At 30.7% G+C, this 16,451-nt stretch overlaps 1 protein-coding gene across 2 annotated transcripts in view; it reads right to left on the reverse strand.

The window, feature by feature from the left end:
* Positions 1 to 14,481, reverse strand: part of LOC124361417 (protein cereblon) — a 29,354-nt gene extending 14,873 nt beyond the window's left edge. The window contains exons 1-5 of one of the 2 annotated variants that reach the window (XM_046815474.1): positions 14,230 to 14,481; positions 6,910 to 7,017; positions 4,528 to 4,673; positions 3,027 to 3,229; positions 1,132 to 1,272 (exon numbers count right to left, since the gene is read on the reverse strand). In XM_046815474.1, coding sequence (XP_046671430.1) covers positions 1,132 to 1,272; positions 3,027 to 3,229; positions 4,528 to 4,596 — 413 coding nt within the window. In that variant the 5' untranslated portion in view covers positions 4,597 to 4,673; positions 6,910 to 7,017; positions 14,230 to 14,481. The remainder of the gene's footprint in view (positions 1 to 1,131; positions 1,273 to 3,026; positions 3,230 to 4,527; positions 4,674 to 6,909; positions 7,018 to 14,229) is intronic. The other variant, XM_046815469.1, reaches the window with a different exon arrangement.
* Positions 14,482 to 16,451: the final 1,970 nt, after the last annotated feature.

Consider the following 16,451-nt stretch of genomic DNA (forward strand, 5'->3'; position numbering starts at 1 on the left):
TATTAAATAAAGAATACTAGACATATTATTACAAACAAAATTTAACAATATATATATATATATATATATATATATATATAAATCCCCACATTTTATTAAATAAAATATTTCAAGTAAATTTTGTTGTAAACATTTATAGTTATACCATGGTACAGGCTACGAAATTCTAAATAAAATTCTTATGATCCTACAATAAAAATAAAATATTTACAAACAAAATGCTGCCAGGTATTGACATTTTTAAAATTGTACTTCATTTGTCAGAAATGAAAAATTACATAGTAATAGTGTAGTTTTCACAATACATCAAATAAACCATAGAGACTACAAATCAATTTGACTAGTAAATGTAGAGACAAATCAATTACATTTCTTTTGTATAGGTGTCAGCAACTTTGTAAAAACCAAAATAACCTTATTATCTTTACACTGAAAACTCACGTTTTTCACTTGGTCACAACTCAAATCACTGTGTTACTTTAATAAAACAAATACCTTAAAACATGTAAAAGTAACTATTTTAGTTTGCATTTATTCAAATACTTGGTTGCCGGCACATGAACAACAAGAATGGCCATTGTGTTAAGCAATATTGTTTTTGCTGACCACTAACAATACATCAGTTGTTCCAACTTGTTCTTTACATTTATTGTAACCTTATTGCAAACAGTTATTTTTTTTAAATATATCAGTTATCAGTTACAGTAAATTGACTAGAGATTAATAATTATTCACAACTACAGAATAATATTTAAGTATAAGTTGAACCATTTTTTTTTTTTTTTTTTTTTTGTTAATGTTATATATAGTCTTAAAATTATTATAGATCTATCAATGCTAGTTTTACTTGTAGTATGTTTTGCAATAGCAAGTAACACTCATATTGATTCAGTATACTTTCAGTTACAATTTTTGCTAGCACTCAGTTCTTTTTTTAAGCTCATAAAGAGTATATGTTACTGATTATTATTAAATAAAGAAACAATAAAAAATACTATACTAGTAAAAAATATAAAAGTAACTATAATTTTAATTACTTTTAAGCTTTAATAATATAGCTATTGCAACATTGATTTATTATTCCCAAGGTTTAAAGCTCATTCTGTACTGAAAGGAAAAATATAAGCATACTTGGACTTTGGATCCAGCATTCGGAACCTCTGACGGGCCTTGGCCTTCACTCGGAATCCTGCTGACCCTTCATCCGGAAGATACTCATAGATTTCTGCCGTTGTTCCAATGTTATTTATAGTAGTGTTGCGCCCATCACTCCTAAAAATTCAATCAAATTATTTCTAAAGAAAAGTATAAAGCCATTCAAATAATTTCAATTTGATTTTAGCCAATACTAGTTCCTAGTATTGAATACTAGTATGGTATTGAACTTAATTAAGTTCAATCAACCATATTGGAGTTCAAAAACAAACTCATTTGACCGTTGCTGCAATCATACTGATTAATCATCTGCACTTATTGGATGGATGAAAGTAATTTTATCCTCTGGTGAATAACTAATTTTTTGTATAGTATTAACCCTTTGAGTGTTGCAGCGTTTTGCTACATGGTATGCATAAAATGCTGAGCGAAAATGCCTGATTTTGCAAGGGTCTGGTTAAAAATTCATAAAGAATTATTTTTTTGTATAATGTCCTGGTTTTAGTTTTTTTTTTTTTTTTTTTTTTTTTTTTTTAGTTAAATATATTTTCTTTATAAATATAATACATTGATTACTTATTTAACGTTTTTATACCTATAAAAAAATTAACAAAAACTTTATGAGCAAAAACATTTTGTTTCTTATTTTGACACAACTTAGTGTCAATATTTTATTTTTTCACTTTCACTAATCTATACTCTTATACTCCATTTAATTCTTTACAAAAAGACATATAAAAACTTTTTTTATACTTATAAATAAAGTTTGGAAAATAAATATGAAAATATTAACCGCTAAAAAGGTAGAAATTTTCTAACCTAACCTAACACTCTGTGTATTGTCTACACTGCTAATGCTTAAATCTAATACTAGGTCTTCATTGTTAGCAATGTTTTTACGACTCATTGCTTACAAATATCACTGAACAAACACAAAAACATAGAAACTATACAAATGTATTTAGTAAAGTACTAGCTGCTTACGATCACTGTAACTCACGGTCAAGTCATTGTTCTACTAACACACAGTCTAGAACAACATACACAAACGAAATAATGTGAAAATACTAACACTGCAAACCCACTTACACTTACAAACTTTCAATATTTACAATCATTTGTGAAATAAACACCAGCGCAAACAAAACATGTGACGGCTCGTCCTTGTAGCTGTCGATTCTAAACTCGCGCTCTCCTTACAACCGCCGTAAAAATCAGAATCTAACTAGAATGCAACAAAACCTTCATCAAAAGTTGTGTTGAATCCTTTGGAGTGCGTATGTATAGTCATTGAGCCAATTTATATAAATACTATATAAAATATAAGCGTCACTGCTGAAGACGCAAATAGCGATTCTGGCATTTCTTGCATATAATGCAGGATCGCAAATAGCGATGTTCCGGCACTCAAAGGGTTAAAAAAGTACATAGAAACAAATTAAAACATCTGATGAAATACACTGTGTTGTAGAAACTGATTAATCCATAATAAAGAATATAGATAACTGAATTATATTAGGTTAGAAGAAAATTACGAATGTAGCCTACTTAAGTAAATGGAATAACTGTTTACGATTGAACTGGAAAATATTTCAAATTACTATTAACATTATATAGAATCCATCTATGGTCCATAATTGTTAAGAATTTTTTTTTTTTTTCAAATTATTTTCATATGCACAGATGACACTGATATAATAGGAAAATCTATGTTCTAGCTTAAAAACATGAATTTTTAAGGAAATGGAATCATATACTTTTCTAATCCTCTGCGGACTAGAAATAAAAATTTATGGCTAAAATATAATACATAATAGATTTGTAACATTAAGAGTAACTCTCTACATAATTGAGAGAATCCAATAACATACCAACTAGCGAGAACCCCAAAGGTTCGGTCATTGCGTAAACAGCCCCGCAACATGTTGATTGTTGGGGGATCAAATACAGTGAGTGGCAGAGTCTGACCTGGCACTAACACCAAGTCTGCGGGTTGCAACATGTCGAGAGTCACTATTGCTCCATCCTCCAACACAGTTCGACCTCTAACAACTTCCAGCTCAGCTCCCAGATACTGCACAATCCAATAGAACAATTTATTTGTCTGGTTCCAACACTAACAATGGATTCAAATTTCACAGTACATAAGATCAAACTCAAGCTCAAGAACAAATCTTATTTTTGCATATCAATGGAATAATGAGCTTCCGTCTAACTGTAACACTGTAAGATAGCACATACGGCAATTCCTTTATTATAGCCATATGTCCCTTTGAAGAGGATAGCTATATTAACTGCAGAGCTTTAGAGTTGATAAAGTCTCCTTTTCAGAAGGACATATGCAATAATAAAAAAAATTTCCTCATAATGCCAAAATAATAATTAACATGTCTGAATGGGATGTAATGATATAATCCTTTGATGAGCCATAGATTCTTCATAAAAATACAGATAAATGCTCTACAAAGAAGCCTAATTGACAAAAGATGTTAAGAAGTATATATATATATATATATATATATATATATATATATATATATATACAAGTATGGATTGAAGAGCTGCATAAGTGTTGCATAAGAGCCAGAATGGCAGTATCCTTAGTGAAACAATCCACAGTATTCCACGTAGAGATCATAGCAGTTGGAACAGCAGTTAATTATAATTTTCTGGAATAAGCCCAAAGGTACTGAGTACTTCATACCACCATGAGTGATGCTGCTTTAAAGGCACTTGATGCCAATAATTTGAGTTAAGAGTAGAATGAATATGAAGGATTGCTCTAACTGAACTGGTGAGAGGAACAAAGTAGTCCTCGATTGAGTGCCCAGTCATGATAGCATTCCTGGAAACATGAAATAGATGTCATAGGCCCTAGACATAGGAAGGCTCTGAAAGCATTTTGGTCCAGAGCCAGGTGTGATATTCCATTCTCATACAGCTGAACTCTAGTAAATGCCTGGGAAAAGAAGGTCAACTCCGAGATGTGGAGAAAAAGGTCTCAGATTTCAGACAATCAAAAGTAATACTTGTGAAAAATAAAGTATTGGTGATTCCCGTTATTAATTCATTTCATTAAAATGGGCACAACACAAATTAAAAGCCATTAAAACACATGCATTAAGTTACTCTTTATTTATGTAAACCTACTGTACAAAATTAATTGTTTTTATATACATTAAAACTAAAGTTCAATGAGAGTAATAAAATACAAGTAAATAATCCATATATATATATATATATATATATATATATATATATATATATATATATATTTGTTTTATTCAACAAATAAAACGCATAGTGTCTAAGAAGTGACAAGATTTTAATTTAGTGATTACTTAGAATCATGCACTGTACACAGATACTCACAGAATGCAAGGAAGGCAGGTCAGTATCGAACTGCTCTTCTGACTGATCCTGTTCCATGTTGACAGACATGAGTTGGCCTACAGGTTCTGGTGAGAGCTCATCTACAACACCTACAACCGCATCCTCAAACTCCTCCTCTTCTGGCTCTGACAAAATAAACAATAACTATACAATCAATAAATATAAACCTATATTTATTTATTATGCCCAACAATTAAACATTTACATTAAATATACTTGACAATAACACATACTTATTCTAAGAATTTAATGATTAATAACAACCTATATCAATGATTGAACAATAATTACAGCACTAACACAGGGATTTTCATCATAACAGAGCAATAACAATTGCACAATGTGAAACTGCCACCAATGTGCCAATTATACTATTATCCTACAAGCATAAAAGAAAACCCTGAATATATTCAAATAAACAGCACTTAACAATACCCTTTACATAACAATTTAAAGCTTTATTTTAGTTATGGTTACAATAATATTCTATATCATATTAATTTCCTGAAAATTCGACTAAATTGAATATCAACATGTGGTTCTTTACAGTAAGTTTGTAGAAAACTTTGGGTAATAAAGAAAATTATCAGTTTTATCTCACAGACAAACATTCTAACCTTTTATATTCATAAAATAGTACAAATTACTTTTAATACTTTATTTCTGATACTTTTTATTGTTTTTATTACTACACTACTGTATATTCATGATTAAGTAACTTACTATATTTATTCATTCCTTTATTAATACAAACTATATTTTCTAACCCAAAAAAGTTACAAATTTCCATTTATTAGGTTTTTATCTACTTGGTAAAAAATAATCAGTGAATATTGCAAAAGTCTACTTACACGATTATTTACATGATTTAATGTAGAAGTATATCTAGTTTAATTTAACTAAACTAGTCATAAGAATGTTTCTCAAATACATTTGGAACCAATTTTAAGTAAGGATAAAAACAAGCCAAAATTAAAAACAAATTGTGTACACAAACATTACAGACAAATCACGAAATGGCAAAAATTTGTGCTAAGTGATACAGACAATTACAAAGTGATACAGGACCTAAATAAAACTTTGCTAGTAGCAACAATAAGATAATAGCTTTTAACAATTTAAAAGGCAAAAAATAGTTTTTACATAAACAAAAGTAAAAAATGTTACAACTACAGCCATTTTAAAGTTTTTATTTCTAAATGATTAATTTGTATATACTGCTGTACCAATACATAATATTAACATAAAGCAAATTTGATTTATTTTTAAAAGACAATATTTAAGATTAAAAAATCAATCATTATTATATGTATTTAATTCAATAAGTTACTTAACCACCAATGTTAAACCTATGGTAATAATTATGTACATGTGTGTTACATTTAATATTCAGATGAATTTAAAACAAAAGTTAATCTTTTATCTCTACTTTTAAATCACAAACAAAAAATAACACGTTCACAATGACAAGGAATTATTGAACTTTTTTACTAGCCATTATATTACTCAGGAATTATATCTAACAAACACAATGGTCTTTTACATCAAAAATTTAAGTTTTACGAGGAACACTTTTCTAGTATGGACTTTGCTTTGAAAAATCGCTCAATATGATTCTTAATCGTCTCTATGACTCTTCATCGTGGTTTCATGCCCGTCTCAATCAGCTAACCCATAGTGCTGCTGTGGTTCTACATGGACATGATTTATTTGTTTCTAACTGCTTGAAAACAAAACTATCATGGAAGATTACATGCGTGTTTGACCTGACCCTTGTACAGAAGATACACCCCTTGCGATTTATTACGCCTGGATGTTATGATCTTGATAGGGCACACATGCACAAATTAGACTATGAGTTTGAACTATTATCAAGTTTTATGTAAAGAACACTAAAACTATTAATATTTTGTTGTTTAAACTAATTTAAATCATTGTGTTCAACAATATGACAAGAACTTTTATTGTGTGAACGCTACAATCTTTTTGACCTAAATAATTTAGTGGTTATTAACTGGACAGGGAACACACTATTCTTAGGTAGTTCTACAAGCACAAAGTTCACATTTCTCAAACCACAAATACAGGCAGATTAATAAGACTACTCATTTAAGACAATGCCTAACACGTTCACCCAATTGGGTGCACAACGCACTTTAATAAAGCCCAATGTGTACCAAAGCAAGTTGTTTGGATACGTCTACGGAAGCTTTATCTCTCTGGACTTTCGCTTGAAACTATATTTTGGGATACACTGTATAAATGGTTACAATCTCAATAACTTCATCAACAGAAAGAAAAGAAAAGCATAAAGAACACCAAACAACAATAGCCTATTGTCGGGAGGCTCTAAGGACGAACCTGAAACTTAAGAAGACGCAGTGTAAAGAAGCGCAATTATTCGGAAGATGTCCAGGTCTTCTGGAAAGGAGTAAATGTCTTCTGAGGAGAAGCAGTTCTTGCTGAATGCTATTGATCAAAAGTAGCTCTCAGAATAAGACTAAAATTAGATCATATTTGTTTGTATATATGTCACAGTAATAATACACATCTCAATTGAAGGAGAGACAGTTATAAGAATATTATGCAGAAAAAGAATATTGAAAGAATGCAGTTTTTCAGTAGAAATAAAAATGGAATTTCTGCAATACGTTTTATAAAAAAACTGCATAAGTTACGAAAATTGTAAACAATAGGTCAAGTATTTTTTTTTATACTTAAAAAAATGTTTTTTTATTGTGACAATAATACTCTATTATAAAATATATCTATAACAAAATCTATAAAGATATAATTTTTAGAGGCAAAAGAAAAAAGAAAAATATCATGTAGTTGCCAATATTTTGTGAAAACACAAAAACAAGCTTCAAATTAGAACCTACACTGAACTTTTATATTTTATTGAAAATATATTCCACACATAAAAATGATTGGGTAATGATTAGGTAAAATAAAATACTATGAGTAATAAATTAAATATAACATAATGTGTAACAGGGCACTTTTTGAAATGTTTTCGCTAAAAAAAAAAAATGGTATGAAGATTTCTAAAAGAATATTAATTTTTAAAATGTATTTATTTGTTTCTATAGCATAGTTTGTTAGAACACAAATATCTGTGAATAAATACATATAAAGTAGGCTATGTTGTGATATATTGCTAAAAATAAACAAATATATGATATAATATAACAAATGAAATTGAGGTATTATATACATATAAAAGTTTGTACTGGCATACATGCTATTAATTATTTTCTCTTAGAATACATAACAATAACTAGCATTCACCCACGGCTCCGCATGCAGTATCGCACCTGTATGAACACTTATGGTTCGAGTGAATTATATTTCCAAAGCCAATGTAGAGTTTTCCTTCTTACCACCATCAAGAAAATATGTCAAAAAATTTGTAATTATGGCCATAGTAAGTTACTAAGTTCTTAGCATGTTTTTTTCCATAGCTGATTATTTTTGTTTCCCGATAAAGAAAATATATAACACAGATCAGAGAAGCCTACTTCTGTCAAAAGAGAACAAAGATGGGTCTTTTCTTTAAAATTATTCTAAGTTTTTTTTAAAATAATTTACTCTTAGTGCTGGAATTCTGGTGCTTTTTTCTGGTGGAGGTAGGTCTCTGTCCTGGAGGGTATCCATGGTAGTGTTTATAACGAAGCAGGGGGGTAGGTTGGTGTGCCCTTTACATCCAAATCAGCATGTCTACACTCCAGGAAGATCATGCAACTCAGGCCTGCATCTATTGGCATGCACCCACGATTTTGAAGGCCCTAGCAGTGAAAGAAGTAGCCATAGGTCTGTTTATGGACTTCGAAGGAGACTTTGACAACACAGGCACTCAGGCGATTGTCGATGTGGTCTCAAGATGTAGTATTGATGGTCAAATATGTGACTAGATAAGGGCCCTACTCACAGATAGGGTGGTTATTACCACTATAATACCTATATACTATACCACTATAAATACCAAAATAGTAAAAAATAATTAAATGTACTTTTTGTAGTTCTTTATTCATAATAAAATTATTAATTTTTAAGATATAAAAGCAGCTGAACAATATACTGTAATTTGAAATACCTATAATGTAATTCAATTAAATATTTTGGTTTCAGTAGTTTAGATAACAATGAATGTCGCTGGTTCGATTGTGGCAGTGGCTTTTTATTATACTTCAGCCGAATAAATAACCCAGAGATATAGTAACACCTCAGAGACATGGTTTCAATAAAAAATGGATCCTCTGGGTCCACGGTGTCTCTACAAAATTCTACATTTTTTCACTATTAATTGTAATAAATTTTGTAAGGTCTGAAACTGTAATACCTGTCCATGCCTTGCACCTACTCCTTTTCATCATCCCCTTGCATCTTCAATGTCTTTAGTGACATATTTGTTAGTTTCTGTCATAATCACAAGGCAAATGGTTTGAGTAAAAAATAAAAAAGTACTCAATAGCATTAGAATTTCTAGGTGGTTAAATGTTTATTCCAGTGCTGGTATCTCTTACCTGAAACTCCAGTGTCTTTTCCTGCTTAAGAAGATAATGACTAAATAATAGTTCTGAAGAAATAGGGGTGTTCATAGTTGCTGTTTCAACGAGATGATTAGACCCAACAGCATGTTTGGGAGTAAAAAGGGAATCAGACATATCATGTACAGTAGTAAACGTATTTGAAAGCCATATATAAGCAGAGATTTTGATCACTCATTGGTTAATCATGATGTTGATCCCTCCACACTTCAAATTCATCTGTTTTGATTCATAATCAACATTACTTCCTGACAAAAAAATCAGCAAGTGATTTCTTATAACTTCCCAACCTAGACCAGTAAAATTACCAACATCATTGTAATGTGCTAGACACTGGTTCTAATCAGCTACTAGTTCTCACAGATCACTCAATTCATCCCTAAAATTGAATGCGTCTTCTTCTACTCTTTTTGATCTAACCAAGGCTTTTGACTGCGTTCCTAGGGACCTACTGCTCTCTAAATTGTCTCACTATGGTATAATTGGTACTGAATTGGCATTATTTGAGTCATACCTAACGGGACGTGAACAAAGGGTAAGTGTTGGAGGTTCTCTCTCTACTTCGCGTTGTGTTGAGTATGGGGTACCACAGGGATCGGTCCTGGGTCCCTTGCTGTTCTTAGTTGTAATGAATGATCTCCCTCACAATGTTCAAGCTAACGTGATAATGTTTGCAGATGATACCACTTTTTTTAGTTCTAACTCTAATATAAATAGCTTAGCCACTTTTATGGATGAAAATGTTGTGTATGCTAAAAAACTGGTTTAATGCCAATCAACTTGTTTTAAATGATCTCAAAACACAAAATATTTGCTTTACACTGAAAAACATGAGTTCCCCCAGTACTTTCTCTGATAGTGTTAAGCTATTGGGCATCTATCTAGATAATAAGCTATCATGGGTAGATCATATTAACTATGTATGTGGAAGGCTTAGTAGAGTGGTTTTTTTGTTGAGGCAACTAAAGAAAAATGTTCCTAAGCAATATCTAAGGAGTGCTTATTTTGCCTTTTTCAACAGTATTTTACTGTATGGGCTCCAACTTTGGGGTAATGGTTCAGAAATACATAGAGTTCTGTTAATCCAAAAGAAAGCTGTACGAGTGCTCACTGACTCAGACCAAAGAACTAGTTGTAAGCCGTTATTCATTAGAGAGTCTATACCCACTGTTGTTTGTTTATATATTTATTTACTTGTTGTCAATGTGAAATCTAATCTAGGTGATTATGTTATAAGAGGTAGACTTCATTCCTACAATATTAGAACTAGTTATAAAATAAATAAAGATTTTGCTAGACTTAGTAAAACACAGTCAAATGCCAATGCAATGTCAATTACACTTTTTAATAAATTAGGCCATAAAGCCCATACAGTTGATATAAAGAGTTTCAAGAGAAAGCTGATGGACTGGTTAGTAAACCACCCTTTTTATTCTTTAAATGAGTTCATGGACTGTGATATTGCTGACTCTATATTTTGACTTGTTATTGTTGTTTCTTTTATTGTTATTGTTCTGACTTGCTGTTAATCACATGGCTGTTATTATTATTTTTGAATTTATTTTGTCTTTTTTTGTTACTGTTTATATTCATTTTAGAATTGTTAAGTTTTGCTTTTTGACACACCTTGCTGGTTTGATGACGTAAGCTCTTGCTTTATTGTTGTGTGACAAGGCTGTTGCTATATATTTGTTATTTTTGCTATTTTTAACTTGTTTTTATTGTTGTTGTTGTTAAAATATTTTTAAACTGTTAAGTTTGTCAATTTCCAGTGCCTTGGCAAACCGTATTTTTTTTAGTTTTAAGTAAATTAAACACCTGACGATGTCTATTGCTACTATGGCCGAATGGCAAATAAATATTCTTATTCTTATTCTTATTCTTACTCATATTACTAATAATTAAAACAAAACATAAACTAAAAATAAAACATAAAGTAAATAAACTAAAACTAATGACAGTCAGTCTTTCTAGCTGTACAAAAAGAAATAAAGTTTTAATTATTAAATAATAATGTACTTCAATCGATGGGTCAATAGTTCTAATTACGTTACAGATATTTCAAATTACAGTATAGTTCAGCTTTTTCTATTGGTTATCTAAAAAGGTAATAATTTAATAATGAGTAAAATCTACATAAAAAGGATAGACTTATGTGTATTGATAAAATGTAACAAACAAAACAGTATAACAATTAACTTAGTAACTTATTATTATATTGAAGGATAAAATATGTCCAGCTTGTGACACAAATAACACAAGTATGTCACTATTGCAGCCATTACTCAAATACCAAACAAATGATTTTACTTTGTATGAATTAGGCCTATTTTGAAACAGTTTTTTTAATTTAATACTTTATTGTTGTATTGATGAATTTATTGTAGTCTATAGTTTATGTAATTCTAATTGATATTTAGTACCCTGGTTTGATTGTGGTCGAGGCCACTTACTATACCGCAGTCAAAATAACTGATTTCTGAAATATCTGTTTACTTCTGTATATACAGTAGTATCTGTACAGGGCCGGCCAATCTGCTGACAGCAGTTGCCAGCTAGAGGGTTAAAACAATCTTCTCAAAAAGTTTCATAGCCAAACTGCTCCATCTAACTTATGTGTTTCACATCCAAAGTCCAAATCCAGTCCAAGGTAGTTGGAAATTGAGTTGAAAATTCAATTCCTGAGTTATGCCTACTTAACTTAGCAGTTCAAATTTACTTTAGCGAAGTTTGCTATAACAATCTCAAATTACTTTTAGCAATTTCTTAAAATAGTATGTTTTAATATCCAGAAAGAATTTTAAGGTGGTCGTAATCCATAATTGCGCAGTAACTAATATTAATTAATTTAAAAACAAACACTCCAATAATACACTTTATATTTTTGTGAGGCCTTTCGTGATCAAGAAACATTTCATTAGAATGACATAACTGAATAATAGTGGTTACAATCGTTCCTTGGTTCATGTTCAAGGAACACGAAAGGCCTCACAAAAATAAAAAGTGTATTATTGGAGTGTTTGTTTTCAAATTATTTAAGAATTCGGTATTTAATTACAATACCGTGACCATGAAAAATGGACTTTTTTTTCATGGATTGGGCATTTATAGCCAAGTATTATTATCACAGGTGCATATAAACTGGGGGGAAAGTATATTATTGTATTATATTGATGCCTTTCGGGCATTATTGCGTTAAGGATGGAAAATAACCGACAAACTTTTGTCGAACAACACTTGGAGGGTTAAGGATCAGGGGCATCACGTGATCTGGGATTCGACTTTTGCAAGCTCGAGTTAATTTTTTTTTCTAAAAGAGCAAGCAGTGCGCAGCACTGCGCAGCGGGCAGGCATCGTTGACAGGATTAACGTACTAGTCAGCATCATTTCAGTAAAATTGCCAGAGGTACTGTCAAAAACAGAGTTTTCAGAGGATTTCAAAAAATCGTAACTCCTTTGATTTTCGTTGCCGACGAATTTTTTCTTCACTATTGTTTTCAGGAAAAATTGTAGTTTTCAGGAAAAAAATTGAACATACCTTTCCATGGTCACGTTATTGTAAATTGATACCAAGAATTCCAATAAGAAAAGTAACTAATATGTCTGAAATTTTAGGTTAAGATATATCTCAAATAGCCCACCCATCAATCTAGGGGACTGAGGGGGAATTGTGGTTTCTGGGTGAGGGAGATAACAAGCTAAGGAGGGGTAGGCATTAGCGTTGTTTTTATTTGAAGCAATTAATAATTTATTTCTGGACCACTTGATTTGGATTGACCCATTTAGTGGAGGGAATAATTGGGTAGAACAGCATTTAGGTGAAAAAATACAAGGAATTTTAGATGTCAGAGCATTTTTTCATCAGATTCTATCTTTATATTGACATTCTTCCTCTGTGGTCGTCTTGTTCCTCTTTCTTAACAACATTTTCCACCAACACTCATCTAGTTATTAGATTAATTTTATCTGTTTCAATCAGATTTTGCTGCATAGTACATTTAAAAAAAAGACTTGTTCTACGTATTTTTTTTGTCACCATTAGCAATTTTGTATTTGTGTTTCCTTTGCCTTCTACAAGAGGTTTTACTTGTGAATAATATGTGCAATGGGTGTTCCCTAAAGTTATTTGATTACATCCATTAAACAATTTAATCCAGAAATTGTATTGTTTTTAGTTCAACATGAGATTTAAAAGTTTTCCTTGAGTATAAAATTTGACAGCCAATATCCTCTAGCTGAGGATACATTGTTGTTTCATTGGGGTAGGGTACAATAAGCGGACCCGGTTTTTTATATCGAAGAATGTAATCATCAATACCTAATATCGCATCTCAAACCCTAGACTATCAATCGATATAAAGTATCTATAGTTCTCAATAACAATCGTATGTTTTAAATTAAAATATGAAATATTTACAGTGATCAAACAAATTATTATAACCAAAATTAGGAAAACTGAAGACGACCATATTTGCTCCTCTCACAGTTAAAATTGTTTCTTTCCCACAAATTTCACATAATGGGTTTTTCCGCACGAGTCAAACATGTATTGAGATGCGAATATTAGGTATCGATGATTATATTCTTCGATATAAAAAACCGGGTCCGCTTATCGTACCCTACCCTTTCATTGTTTTAGATGCTGGACCAGCTTCATAAATTTCTTAGAGAATCCTTCACTTAATATTCTGTAAGTTTCTATAATTTGTATATATATATATATATATATATATATATATTTTTATTTATGTTTGAAATTTTATTACTTTAACTCTTGTGTAGGCTAATTGTCTCCCGGGTACATCATTTATCCAATGTCAAATCATGTTGAATGAACATTGAATAGGGTGGAAACGAGCACTCATGTGATCTGAGCTTGAATTTCAGTGATATATGTGATATTCAGTGATAATACTACTCTCTTATACATTTATTATCTTTTTTAAGTTGAAACTTTGACAAATAGTGTGAAGTAACTAAAGTAAATATTTACTGGATCATGGGCTCTTACAGTAACAAACTTTTTATCAGTACAAAAAAGGATGAATATAAGACTGCAGCTATGATTGTTGATATGCGTATTAAAATATTAGTGGTAAAAACAAATAATTTTAAGGAAAGGTCATCTTACCTGAAGAATCCTCTGAAAAAGAATCTGAATAGTCCTCTACAGCGCTGTCATCCATTTCACATACTTGTTGCCAAGCAAATATAACTTAATGGGTTAACAGGACAGCCGACATAGACAGCTCGTGTGTCGTTTTATTTTATATAAGTTCGGAATCAGAACCAGAAGAGAAACACAAACAAATCGATCTTAGAATTAGAAGTAAACAATAACAAAAAATTGCAGGATGCAATGCATGCAATAAATAATAATTGCACTTAAAATTGCAGATGTTATATTCTTCTTCCTTTTTTCTTATTCGCAGTTTAGCAGGCTCAAAAACATTCATTTGTCTCAACTCGTCATACTCGAATTTGTCATTAGATCCTATATTAGTAGCATACTAATTAAAATGGTCACTTTCAATGGCTCTAACAAACAAAAATATATAAATATTAAACAGGGTTTACTTGGAAGTGAATAAGCCCTTTACACCTCATGAACTATTATTCACAGGTTTAACATTTCATGTTAGATGTAATATGTAATACATAAATTTAATAGTGCAGTCCATGGTATTCGCGATCAGATCTGGAATTTTTTTAATGTTACTTGATAGATACTATCTCGAGAAATGTCTAGTTTGTCAACATCAGTGAGGCAGATTTGGTCAAACCAAATATAGTCAAATGCTTAATCCATTGAAGATTGTAATTTAAAATGTATAAACCTAGAAAGAGCCATTCCATGCTGTTTGTACGATGATTCTTCACAAAATATATGAAAACAGGGAAATACCTTTCCGCTAAAAACAAAAAGACAAGTCTCTTATCTTTATTTTATAATATTTTTAAACGAATATTAAACCGGAGTTAATATTTACCATTAAAATGTATGTTTAATTGGTTAATAATTGCATATATTGTATGATTTAATTATTTACACTATTAGCGTTTTAAGGGAATTGAGTAATGTTTTATATTATATAAAAGTTTAATAATTATGAAACTGTAACTAAGGAAATTGGCATTCAACCAAGATATGGCATTCAAGATCTCGGGCATGACCGTTGTCATAACTATCATACATTTTCCCAGTTTACACCACATGTAAAGATAGATAACACAAATTAAATATATCAAAAATTGAATTGAATGAGTAATGATTCAACGCTGTGTAAAATGAAAAAAAATTATGGTTGCCTGTAAAGTCGGTTTTACGGGCGAAGATTTTACGTGACAACGTCTTTTTCTCGGTAGAATATTTATATGAATATTATTAAATTGCACAATAGGAACAAGGAATTGAATGAAAATAAGAATTGCACAAATATTAACTACTAGCTGTTTCCCGCGGCTTCGCACGCGTCTCTTAAGCTTTGACCGTATATTTCTTTGCCTTCAAATAGTGTTTGGATATTTTAATATACGTAACTACTGTGTTGTAATTGCAGTTTATAATGTGCAGGCGCTTTGATAACTTTTATATCTTGCAGTACAGCCTGGTGGTTAGTTACATCAATGGGCATTGCGTATAAACCTTCTACATAGAAAAATACAAATTTTCATAGTGATCGGTCCAATAGTTTCTGAGTCTATAAAGGACAAACACACAAACATTCATTTTTATATATTATGATTGCAGAAACAGTTTAAACAAAATTTGTCGTTTCTCTTAAGCTTACTCTATGCTTTAAAACTATAAGTGTAAAGAAATTGTATATATAAATATATTTTTTGTCGCATTATATATGTTTACAAAGAACAGCTGATTAAAAATTTGAAAAGACTCTTTCACTTAATAACATATGTTTGCTGCAATGCAATGCATTTCTTACGGGTATTTCTGTAACCAGTGGGGCGGAATCCTGAATCGGGAAAGGGATAAAAAGTATCCTATAACCTTCTACAGATCAAGACGAACAAATTAAAAAAAAAATTAGGCGAATCCGTCCAGCCGTTTGTGAGTGATGCTGTTACACACGAACAGTTTCATTTTTATATATATAGATAGAAATATATTTTGTTTACTAAAACATTGTACATAATTTGAAATTAATTAAAATTTGTTATTGTAAATGGTAAAGTTGAATAAAACATTTACTAAAATTGGAATTTGAAATTCTTGCTAAACACAGTTAAATTCTAACTCCGCGCGTGGTGATTGGTCGGTTTAGTTCGTTTGTTTGTTTGTCTCACTGTTATGACAGGTTAGAGGTTATAATTTGTTATTTTAAATGTTTGACT

The sequence above is a fragment of the Homalodisca vitripennis genome, chromosome 1, assembly GCF_021130785.1.
Source record: "Homalodisca vitripennis isolate AUS2020 chromosome 1, UT_GWSS_2.1, whole genome shotgun sequence".
NCBI lineage: Eukaryota > Metazoa > Arthropoda > Insecta > Hemiptera > Cicadellidae > Homalodisca > Homalodisca vitripennis.